The sequence below is a fragment of the Panthera onca genome, chromosome F1 (assembly GCF_046562875.1).
Source record: "Panthera onca isolate mPanOnc1 chromosome F1, mPanOnc1 haplotype 2, whole genome shotgun sequence".
Classification (NCBI taxonomy): Eukaryota; Metazoa; Chordata; class Mammalia; order Carnivora; family Felidae; genus Panthera; species Panthera onca.
Genome location: NC_138355.1, coordinates 65908579 through 65921194, shown reverse-complemented (window position 1 = coordinate 65921194; position 12616 = coordinate 65908579). Strand labels below are relative to the sequence as shown.

At 41.7% G+C, this 12616-nt stretch overlaps 1 protein-coding gene across 3 annotated transcripts in view; it reads left to right on the top strand.

Annotated features, from left to right (window-relative positions):
- The window catches only part of ATF6 (activating transcription factor 6), a 199432-nt gene that overhangs the window by 42590 nt on the left and 144226 nt on the right, over nt 1-12616 (top strand). For all 3 annotated transcript variants that reach the window (XM_078441310.2, XM_078441309.2, XM_078441311.2), the window contains exons 9-10: nt 4160-4345; nt 5470-5561. In XM_078441310.2, coding sequence (XP_078297436.1) covers nt 4160-4345; nt 5470-5561 — 278 coding nt within the window. The remainder of the gene's footprint in view (nt 1-4159; nt 4346-5469; nt 5562-12616) is intronic.

The following is a 12616-nucleotide window of genomic DNA, read 5'->3' as shown; positions in this document are numbered from 1 at the left end:
CAGAGAGAGAGGGAGACACAGAATCGGAAACAGGCTCCAGGCTCCGAGCCATCAGCCCAGAGCCTGACGCGGGGCTCGAACTCACGGACTGCGAGATCGTGACCTGGCTGAAGTCGGACGCTTAACCGACTGCGCCACCCAGGCGCCCCAATCGTGAGCTTTTATTTTATTTTATTTTTATTTTTATTTTTTCAACGTTTTTTATTTATTTTTTTTGGGACAGAGAGAGACAGAGCATGAACGGGGGAGGGGCAGAGAGAGAGGGAGACACAGAATCGGAAACAGGCTCCAGGCTCCGAGCCATCAGCCCAGAGCCTGACGCGGGGCTCGAACTCACGGACCGTGAGATCGTGACCTGGCTGAAGTCGGACGCTTAACCGACTGCGCCACCCAGGCGCCCCATTTTTTTTTTTTTTTTTTTTTAATTTATTTATTTTTTTTTTATTTTATTTTATTATTTTTTTTTTTCGTGAGCTTTTAAAATTAAACAAAATGCAAACGGATTTGGAATTTTGACTCAAATTGGTGGAGCCTTCAAAAGCAAAAGTACATGTTCATCTGTGAAAGTTCTTCTTTTCTACAAGTCTTTCTTACAGTCAAATGTTCGTTTAATAATGCAACGCCTTATTTTACAGTGTAGTGGCACTAAAGGGAGAGTATTTTATGGCTGTGAAGTTTTTCCTTTTTCTTTTTCTAAGCACAGTGCTTGATGGGAGAGTTGTCTGAAGCAGGATGATCAGAAGCAGGGACTGACGACCTCTTCGCTCATTTCAGTCCTGTTAAAGCATCTGACAGCCCTTAAGTGAGATGTGCCAATTGATTAATGAGCCAGAGTACTGATTTTATGTTTTCAGACTGCTAACAAAGGAGATGAAGCATTGTAGATACACGTGTTTCCATAGCCTTCCTTTTCAGACAGGTACATAATGAAAGTAAGCACGGAGTTCACGAGGTTAGGGTGCCATGTTGAGATTCAGGACTTCCCATTTGGTATAAAAAGCAGTGTGGGGCTGTTATGTACCGGGATTGTGTGTGCTGGGCTTGGAGTCAGCTGCTCTAAGTTCTAGCTGTGGCACGTCCACTCTCCAACAGTGGATCCGATGAGGAGGCTTATTTTAAAGAATCTCGAAAACTGTAATAACTTCAACAGGAGGAGATTGATATAGAACATCAAGATAACTGAAATACCATGCGTTCTCATTGCATGTCAAAGATGATCATAATACATCCGGGGTGCCCGAGTGGCTCAGTTGGTTAAGCGTCCAACTCAGGTCATGGTCTCACGTTTTGTGAGTTTGAGCCCTGCATTGGGCTCCACGCTGACAGTGTGGAGCCTGCTTGGGATTCTCTCTCTCCCTCCCTCTCTCTCTGCCACTTCCTCGCTTGTGCTCTGTCTCTCTCAGAAAGAATGAACAAAAGAAATAAATTAAAAAAGATGATCATAATACATTCATGCAAAAATCAGTATACAAAATAGTAACTACAGTGTAATTTTTCTTGTAAAATATACCCCCCACCAGAAACACAAACACCATGGCTGTGTGTGTGTGTGTGTGTGTGTGTGTGTGTAGTCTGAAAATCATAATTTTTTGGTCTAGGAAATACAGAATAACTTAAATATTATACATTCAAATAGCTGAAGATAGCTTGCTGAGATGTAAAGTTGGAACTCTTATGTTTGGCAATTCCTGTGGGTTTCATTTATTTTTACTCTCTATCCTTTGTGTTTATTGGTAGTATTGAGTGTTTATTTTTGGAACTATTGTATCTTTTTCTCTGGGAAGCAATGAATGGCCACAGGTGGTTTTCATTTTTTTTAGCATGAGGCATGTGCACTGACAGCCTTTGAAACTCTCATGCTGTATAATGTGCAGGTGCTTTTATTGTTTATAGAAATTCCTAATCCTTGTTTGAAATTTATTAAATGGTGTGCCATCTGTAAGCCTCCCTAAATTCCGCAGATTAATTAGCCTTTAAAGTAAGGTTGCCTTTTATCTAACGTTAGTATAAACTCTTCCATCTGGGAACCTTCTCTTTCATGCGCTTGTTCAGTGTTCTGTATACTTTAGCACTCTGGAATTAAGTATTAATTATGGACCCTGGCCTTCTCAGTAACCATGAAGAGCACTAAGAATAACAGTAGACTGAACAAAGTGGCATTGTCCAGAGACTGCTTTGACGTGGTGAAGAATCATCCATCAGGGCTTGGCCGCTGCTGCGTGTGTGTGTGTGTGTGTGTGCGTGCGTGTGCGCACCGTGTTACTGTAGAGTGGGGTGGTTACTCCTTAGGGAAGGTTTGCCGATGATGGTTACATAAGTTGGCATTCCTATGAAGCTTCAGTAAAGGAAGGAAAAAAGAGAAAAACACCCTCTTTTGACATCTCCTGTAGTTTTTTTTTTTTTTTTTTTTCCCTTGTAGCTTCTGATTGAAAGTTTGTTGACAGTATTTGGTGCACAGAGATTGGCTTTGGCTCTTTCGAGGAAGTGTTGTGTGGGGTTGGAATTGTGTTATTATTTTAAAAGAAATCAATATTATTCTGTTTACTGGTCTCACCGAGCCATTGAATGCCACAGAGTGGAACGTTTATTTTTTAAAGTCAGTTACAAAACATATAAAGTCAGTAGTTCAGTCATCTGTGTACTTTAAAAATCAGTTTAATATTATTTGGTGCTTTTTATGGACTTAATTTTGCTGCCTCACCCTCTGCCTCAAATAAATTAGACTAATGCTGTTAGTTCATTATGGACAAATAGGTTCCATAAGTTCTCACTTAGAAAATGTGACGCAAATAATTTTTCTCAGTAAGTTGAGATTATGGAAGATATTGTGGGTAGTAAGCAAAAATGTAGAATTACATAGTTTTGGCTTCTAATGTAAAAAATTGAGGTTGAGAGAGAGTTAACACTCCCGAAACAGTTGAGAACATTAAAGGGTTCAGGTATATTTTCCAAACTATAAGGGCGTAAGACATTCAGGAAAGATGGTTTAGCATAAGCACAGTGTGGAGGACCCTGAGGTTTCGGTTAGTGGAGGAGACCGCATTACAAACTGGCGTAGGTGGTATGGCTAAAGGAATGAATTAGGTGTGTGTGGAGATTGGGGGGTAGCCTCAAATGATAAGAATTTGGGTGTGGATTGAATGGTTGTTGGGTTAGGGCAGAAGGTTTGGTTATTTAGGGAGGTGGTCACATCATGGAAGGCCTTGAAAACAGGTGGCCAGCTATGATGCATGAATAGCTTGTTTTTGCAATAGAATCGCAAGGTTTTTTGTTGTTGTTGTTTTGCAGGGTGACTAATCTTGCAGATGGCAGACAGGAAGAGATTGGAGACCATTGAAAATGTGTAGGAGACTATTGCAGTAGCCTGTAGGGATGTGGTAATGAGGGCCTGCTTTAGGAGGGTGACAGCAGGAATAGAGAGAACAGATTAAGTGAGACAGCACTGTCCCGGGAAGAAACTTGGTCATTAGCATAGCCTCAGTGCATATTTAGTGAGTGAATCGGGTTGAGAGAGGGGATAAATATGGGGAATGAAGGAAAAATAAGTTGATGGTCACTTCCTCCTAGATATCTTGAGAGGCATTTATGACTGAGAGAAGATGGATAGATAAATCCAGGTAGAGGGAGATGATGAGTTCAGTTTGTGGGAACTGAATTTGAAGTGATGGTAACTTTGCACGTAGAAGTGGCCTTATAAGCAGTTGGATACGGGGTTCTGGAAAATAGTCAATTCAGAGCCTGAGTGTAAAGGTGTGTGGATATGTACATATATGTATATGTCAGGACACTTTCTGAGTTTCGTTTCTTTTCTTTTTCTTTTTTTCCCCTGAGTTTCTAAAGGGAAAATTGGAAGATCAATAAATAAGCCTTAGAAAAACATCAGAAGAAACCATTTCACATTTAGGTTTTAGAAGGCCTTAACCATTTGATTTCATTTTGCTTTGCTTAATATTTTTTAAAACCTGTTTTCAAACAAACGTAACCTATGTTTCGAACAGATATGTTTTAAAGCAAACGTAACAGTCGTTTTTTTTTTTTTTTTAGTTGCTTGTTTTGTTTGTTTTTTGCTATGAACAAAAAATAATTGTTACATAAAAATCAGTCTATTCTGATCTGGTTCTAAAATTGGAATGTTTTGATTCATTGTAACTTTTTCTAGATTGCTGTACTAAGGAGACAGCAACGTATGATAAAAAATCGAGAGTCCGCGTGTCAGTCCCGCAAGAAGAAGAAAGAATATATGCTTGGCTTGGAGGCCAGGTTAAAGGCCGCGCTCTCGGAGAATGAGAAGCTCAAGAAGGAGAACGGGTCACTGAAGCGGCAGCTGGACGAAGTGGTGTCCGAGGTGAGGGCCAGCGACGCAGCCCCGACAAGATGGGTTCAAGCATTCTTTTTTCCTGAGAAACCATCGGGAATGGTGTGCGTTTTAAATTGTGTAAACTAAGAGTCCTAGGAAAAAGAGGGGGCGCGTTAAGCCCTAAAGCATATGCATTCGGAATAAAAGCATTGGGAAAAGGAGCTCGCGAATTGTACCTCCCAGCCTGCGTTCAAAAGCTGTGTTTCCGGGGTACCCCTCTCTTTCTGACTAAGTGAATCCCTGTGAGGACCTTCAGTTGTCCCGCCAGGGCTTTCCTTTTAAAAAAGAAAATACACGGGTGCCTGGGTGGCCCAGTCGATTAAGTGTCCGACTTCGGCTCAGGTCATGATCTCCCAGTTTGTGGGTTCGAGCCCCGCATCGGGTTCTGCGCTGACAGCTCGGAGCCTGGAGCCTGCTTTGGTTTCGGTGCCTCCCTCTCTTCTCTGCCCCTCCCCTGCTCATGTTCTGTCTCTCTCTGTTTCTCAATATATAAACGGTTAAAAACAAATTTTAGAAAGAAAATACAAAATAAAATTTTAAATCGTTTCTCTGTCCACCTGACCCCCATTATGTTTTTTGCGTGTTGTTGCCATGCTGGTCCCGATAAAGTCGACCTTCCCCTTGATTCTGTTCCTGAAACCTGCAGTTTCAGGATTTGCCACTGCAACGCTGTCTGGAACCGAATGGATGCCTGTGCCCAATGAGTGGGCTTCTTCCATTGGGGTTCTCTGTTTTGCCCTGAGTACACTGGAGATTTAAGAGACCCGGGGGGGGGGGGGGGACTACAGATGTATCTGAAAATTCTTTGAAGACCCATAGAAGTGTTAAATGGTTGAATTCTTTCCTTTTGGGGGGAAGAGGAAAGTGCAACAGTGGCCACTATGTTTCTTTTCTCCTGCTCCTTTGTTTTTCTCTGCTACCATTAGGGAACTAAGAAGGCTGCGCTCTAGCCTTGTGAAAGGTACCATTTCCTCACCTTTGAGGTTTGTTTATTATTATTATTATTATTTTTTAACTAATAACTGCTGAAGAGGAGTGTGCTTATCTTACCCGTTGCTTTTTGCGAGATTAGTGTGTAGTTTAACCGTATTTGACATGGTTATTTCTTTCAGAACCAGAGGCTTAAAGTTCCTAATCCGAAACGAAGAGCTATCTGTGTGATGGTGGTGTTGGCGTTTATAGTGCTCAACTATGGACCCATGAAGTGAGTGTGTTTTGTCTGCAAACACTGTTTATTTATTTTGGATACAAACACTAAAAATTTTAGTTCTCATTGTTTTCACCTCTAGTCATAAGCGAGGGAAAAACAGATTTGTTTTGTTTTCCTCGGAGACATTATTTAGGTAAGAAGAAAGGAGAAGAAAGACTCGTTCCTCTTCCTTGTTCTTCCCCTAAATCTAGTGGAAAAACCATGTCGTTTAATGGAGAAAGCCTCAAGTGATTAAACAGATCGGTGGTGAGGCAGAGTTCGAGCCCCGCGTCGGGCTCTGTGCTGACGGCTTGGAGCCTGGAACCTGCTTTGGATTCTGTGTCTCCCTCTCTCTGCCCCTCCCCCACTCATGCTCTGTCTCTCACTCTCAAGAAAAAAAAAAAAAAGAAAATTAAATTAAAAGATTAAAAAAGAATTAAAAAGAATACGGAACCATTCCATGTAAACATAAGTAACATTTTTATGGAAAATAACTATTTTCCAGACCCTCAAAAATTGAGTGAGAGGAGTAGCATTATTTTATTTATATTTGCCAAAAATCTTGATAGAAGCCAGCTCTGTTCTCCTGTTTCTTCCTGTAATCCATTGTGATAAATTGTTTTGGTTGAGATAAATGAAGAAAATCTAGATACCCATAGGTATGTAGTTGAAAAGGGGAGAACCTTGCTGACCCTTTGAAAGAATCTTGGGATCCTCAGGGCCTCACAGAACTGCCGACTTAATTTCTTTAACTGTTCTCCTATTAATGGGCATGTAGGTTATTTTGAGTTATACAAATATATATATACGTATTAAATATGTACCAGATACTCATTTTAAACACATAAATGTTTATGTGCCCATATAAAAATATAGTTATGTAAAACACATAGATCTAAAATGTATACATATAACATGTATTCATATATATATGTAGAAAGAGTATATATTGTGCGTATATATTTATTAGAGTCTAAGTATTCTAATTCATACCTCAGAATATCTGGAATCGTGATGGAGTCTGCCACATTGCCTCAAGTGCTGTGTGCTTCTTTCGCATCTAGGCTATTATATAAGGTGCTTATTTATTCATTCAGTCACATATCCGGCAGATATTTATAAGGTACTTACAATTTGCCAGGTAGTGAGTAAGGAGCCAGGGATGCGAACATGAATACGAGTACAGACTAGTAAAAGCAGTGGATACGGAAACAACTGTAGCACTAGTAAGACTTACGTAGATGTCATCTCAAGATGTGGGCCTACTCTTGAAGGGACACAGAAGTACCCAGTAACTCTGATAATGACCGTCTCGGAGGCTTTATGCAGTAGCATTCGATGAACAGTAAAGAGGACGGGGTTGGGGATAGGTGTTGTTTTGTAAGCCCTCATGAGTTAATAGAGATTTGGGGGGGGGGGAAAGAGAAATTTATTTATTTTTAAAAATATTTGTTTATTTAGAGAGAGAGTGAGAGCTTGAATATGCGTGCGTGAACAGGGGAGGGGCAGAGGGAGGGAGAGAATCCCAAGCAGGTTCCGTGCCCAGCACAGAGCCTGAAGTGGTCTCGATCTCACAGCTGTGAGATCGTGACCTGAGCTGAAATCGAGTCAGATGTTTAATTGACTGAGCCACCCAGGTGCTCCTCACTTATTTATTTTTGAGACAGAGTGAGAGAGTGGGGGAGGGGCAGAGAGAGGGAGAGAGAGAGTCCCAAGCAGGCTCTGCACTGTTGGTGCAGAGCCCAACATAGGGGTGGATCCCACGAACCATGAGATCATGACATGAGCCTGTGTCAGGAGTCGAATGCTCAACTGACTGAGCCACCCAGGTGCCCCAGAGACAAAGACAAAATGTTTTTTGATGACTTAATGATTTTTACATCTGAGGATGAAGGGGGTGTGGGGGGGGGATGGCTCTCATTTCTGTGAACAGAGGATTGATTGATTTTGGAAGGAGGAGACAGACGATGGTCCCATTTTATCAAGACGGTTTTGTGTCCAAAAAATTGGACGGTACAAACAGCAAAATTGAGAATGGAGAAAGCTCAAATACTTGAATATCCTGAGGAGTAGCCAGAGGAGATCTGTGTCTGTTTCTTCGTGGAGGCTTTTGGAACAGAAAGCCAAGAAGTACTGGGCAGATCTGGGAAGTGTTCAAGTTTAAAAAAAAAAGCATGCTTTAAAAGACTTAGATCGAAGAAAAGCAACAAAGAGCTGGAAGGAATGAAGAAATATCAAAGTATCTTAACAGGTTGGGATTTGTCCAGACACCGAGAAGAAAGGAGAAAAGAAACTGGCCATGAAACTCATCAAAAGCCAGGAACTGTTTCTTCTAGAGAAAGTCTGGCACGGATGGGAAAGCATCAAAGCTGAGAGGGCAGCACGAGCGGTCCGAAGGACTGACCCATGCCCCCCTGCACCAGACGTTGGCGGTGTTGCCGTTCCATCCCGTATGGTCCTGGGAAGCTTGCTTGATTGACCCTGTCATTTGCAGCCCCTTCACTTCAAGACTGAAGATCTGCTCAGGCTGGGAATCTTCCAGAGGAGCAGGAACTCCCCAGTTGAACCTTACTAGCACCACCTGGAACGTATTTGGTGACTGACTTCCACATTATGGCCTGGATCTGTACACCTTGAGCGTTACTGTGTTGTCATTGGTACGGAAAAAAGCAAGACAGAGAGTTCTAACCGAGCTTCTCTCAAGTCCCACAAAACTAAGTCTGGCCAGACAAAGAGACACTTTAATGAGAGACTTCCAAAGCATTTTAAATTTAGGAAACAGAACTCTTTCAGAACAGACCACGTTTCCATAATAAAGTTGTTAGTGTGGTTTCAGATGTTCAACGTAGCATTGACCTTCTGGGCCATATAGGTATGGGTCCAAGTGAAAAAATCTATAATACACAAGTTTGCTGAATATAAGTATGCCTTAAGCATTGTCTGAAGGCGCTTGGTGATGAAATGTAAATACATCTCACATCTAAAGTAAGAGAGTTTCGTGCACCAAAACTGACTCGTTTGAAGCATCTTCGGTTACTGAATAGTCATCACACAGAAAAAGAAAATAAACCAAACAGACTTTAAAAGGGTTAATTTTTCTGACCTTGTTGATGTTGTGTGGATGGCAAAGATGGCATCTAGCTGTTTCTGGCACACGATTCAAAGAGCTGTCCCGCTCTGGGTGGTCCATGAAAGTAGTAACTCTGGGCAGCAGGGAATGGTTAACCGGAACAAGTATGCATTGGTAGGAAACCCCCTTTTTACTCACTACTCGTTGGGGTTGAGTCTATGTTCAGTAGTTCTATTTTACTTTTTTTTTTTTTTAATGTTTATTTTTGAGGGAGAGAGAGAGAGAGAGCACACGTGTGAGCAGGGGAGGAGCAGAGAGAGGGAGACACAGAATGTGAAGCAGGCTCAGGCTCTGAGCTGTCAGCACAGAGCCTGATGCAGGGCTCCAACTGACGAACCTTGAGATCGTGACCTGAGCCGAAGTCGGATGCTTAACCGACCGAGCCCCACGTTAGTCCTATTGTATAGTCGAAGGGCCAGAAATTTAACCAAGGTCTCTTTTTAAAAATTATCATTGAAAACTCTGCCTTCTCTTCTATGCCATAGTTTTTCTCTACCATTGTCCAAGAAACCTTAAGGACTTGTATTTTTGGTAGCATATTGGGCTAGAGGTAAGGAGAAACTCTTTGCAGTTCAATATGTCAGAAAATGCTGGATTAAAAAATCAAAACTCTTATGTAATGGCTGAACTGAAGACAGAGTAAGGCCTTCTCAGAGGTCAGAAATTTAAGGTAACGTGAATGCATTGATAGGCTAGCATTGGAGGTGGTGCTTGTCCTAGAGTTATTTCCTGGTCTTTTGGCTTAGAGTCTGACAACAGGAAAGAAAGCTCTGGGGTTCTAAAGAAAGTAGGAAGTCACACCTGAGCCCCGTACCCCCTTCCCAAACCCAAATAAAGCTGGAACTTCCCAAAAATGACATTGTTAGTTGCCAAAAGAGGGGGGGGAAAGTAGATTGTTCCACCACAGAGGGAGAGTGTTGGTAAGTCCCTGTCTTGGTACTGGCTTCGAGGAGAGTGGACATAAAGACAAACAAAAGTCCTCTGGAGAATTCATTATCACCAGCCTTAACTCGTACAGGTTTGAGCCTGCATTTATACTACTGTTGTGACACCCCAAAAAACCAAACCAAAAATTTGGTTTAAGTGGCCCTGTGTTGGTACCACTAGGCTCCCGGCAGATACAAATGCAAACTCTTCTCAAGGAAGGCACTTTAAACATCCATCCTGAAAAAATTGCTGCAGATACAGTTCCAGTTGAACATGAGCCAACATCCCATTTTCTCCCCCAACTCATGAAACCAGCTAGGAACCCAGCCACCATGAACAAGAGTTAGAACAGAGTCAGACTCTGAGGACTACGGGTATTCGAATCAACAGATACAGACTGCTAACTATGTTAAATAAGAAAGGGAGTTAAAGAATAACGAAGAAACCAAAGACTCAGAATTGATCCAGACATTTTGAAAAAAAAACATCTAGAAATGTGATAATAAGTTCAAAATAGAAAAACATGGGGCGCCTGGGTGGCTCAGTCGGTTAAGCGTCCGGCTTCGGCTCAGGTCACGATCTCGCGGTCCGTGAGTTCGAGCCCCGCGTCGGGCTCTGTGCTGACAGCTCAGAGCCTGGAGCCTGTTTCGGATTCTGTGTCTCCCTCTCTCTCTGACCCTCCCCCGTTCATGCTCTGTCTCTCCCTGTCTCAAAAATGAATAAACGTTAAGAAAAACAATGACCAGGTTAAAACAACAAAATAGGCACCTTTGGAGAAAGAAATAGCGAATGAGAACACAGGGCTGAAGCAAAACAGCATAAGAGAGAGAGGAGATGGCAAGCATGACAGGGACCAAGAGACTTGAGGCCACACTACCATGGCCACGTAATCAAGGTAACATCGGTCGGGAGACATGCTGATGGTCTTGTACCTCCTGAGGTGATACAGGATACAGTGACACTCACGTGACATTCTGGCCAAAAATGTATACCCTTAATTTTCTCATGAGAAAACAGCTAAATCCACACAGAGGGGATAATGTGTAAGATAAATGGCCTACCAGCTTAAGTGTCAGCGTATTCAGGAAGAAGGAAAATAATTGAAAGAAGGTTTGAGACAGAAATGAATGGCCAGCAACGACAAAAATAATAGTTGTGGATGAAGCATTTTAAAAACTCGATCTAAAACATTAACAATGTTTAGCTTGCAAGGTTGAAGCACATCAAGGTGGGAGAATTTTCTGTACAATAATACCTGATAAGTTGGGAAAGGTGTGATCCAAGTTAAAACACTCAAAGTTCTTAGTCTTGTCTGGGAAGTAGGTAAAGATATTGATTGTTTAGACTTGTTAAATTACATTAGCCCCTAACAAAATACAGTTGAAGTGTATCCTTTCAAACTCTAGTGGAAGCAACATCACTGAATGAGGTGGACAGACTCAACCCCAAAAAAGGCATGAAAAGAGGGAAAGAAACTACTAGATTCTGAAAGCCCAAAATGTGGTAGAAGAAATGAATCTAGGACATTATGCATAATCACAATATGTGAAAATGGACTGAACTCTGCATTTAGAAGGCACAGATTGTCAGACTGGATGGGGAAGAAGGCAAAATTCAACTTTATGCTTTTTTACAAGAGAAACACCTAAAAGTATCAAGCTGCAGAAAGTCGAAGTTGGAAAGTCAGGGGATGGATGGGGTGCCTGGGTGGCTCAGTCGGTAAGCATCTGACTCTTGGTGTCGGCTTAGGTTGTGATCTCACGGTCGTGAGATTGAGCCCCATGTCCCCCTCTGCGCTGTCAGATTCTCTTGGGATTCTCTCTCTTTCCCTCTTTCTCTGTCTCTGCTTGCTCCACTCATGCTCGCTCACTCTCTCTCTCTCTCTCTCTCTCTCTCTCAATATAAATAAATAAACATAAAAAAAGTCAAGGGATGGATGGAAAAAGCAAATAGTTGCCAAAAGAATCTGGAGTTGCTTTATTTGTTCATTAAAATAATTTAACATTCATTTATTATTTTTGAGAGACAGAGCATGAGAGAGAGAAGGAGACACAGAATCTAAAGCAAGGCTCCAGGCTCTGAGCTGTCAGCACAGAGCCCGACGCGGGGCTCAAACTCACAAACCATGAGATCATGACCTGAGCTGAAGTCAGACGTTTAACCGACTGAGCCACCCAGGTGCCCCTGGCGTTGCTTTATTAATATCAGGCAGATATACTTTAAGGAGAAAGCATTATTAGACATAATCACTTATCAGTTAAAAGGTTAGTTTACCAGGAAGGTCTAATAATTCTAAATTAGTATGTAGCTTGCAATATATAGAACTATGGGGAAAACTGGCATTCCACTGCCATAGTGGGAAATTTTGAGTGTACCTCTGCCTTGATAGACCACAGTGAAAAGAAAATCTGCAAGTGTGTAGAAGGTTTGAATATTATCATTATGAAACTTGATGTAATGGCCATTTACATAATTACCGTATTTACCAACACACAGTTTTTGAACTCTAGGTGGAAATGTTAAAAGAGAGAATTGATCTATGCTAAATCATAAAGGAAGTCTCGACAAATTTCGTAGACTAACATGTAGACTATATTCACTGCCGGTGTAATTAAAGTCGAACAGTAACAAAAAGATAAGAACCTCCTACGCTCCTAACACCTAAAAAACACACTTTTAAGTAACTCATAGATCAAAGGAGAAATTAAAACGGAATTATTACTGAATGGTGCTAAAAATGCTATTCATCAGACCTTGTAGGAAGTATATTGTGTGGAATAAGCAAATTGTAGAAGAGTATTTGCAGTAGTCAAGTAAGCATTGAGCACGTTTAAGTCACATCAAGGCCAGCCTGAGTATTGTGCCCCGTGCTGCCCAATCATCCTGTCTACATGCCATAGAACTTGCCACCTTGTGCCTGTTATTTGTTGGTATCTGGGTCGTCGCTACTATAGCTTCTGTGTTGTTTTCTTTCCTTTTTTTTTTTTTTTTTTTGAGCAGCTGTGCCTCCGTG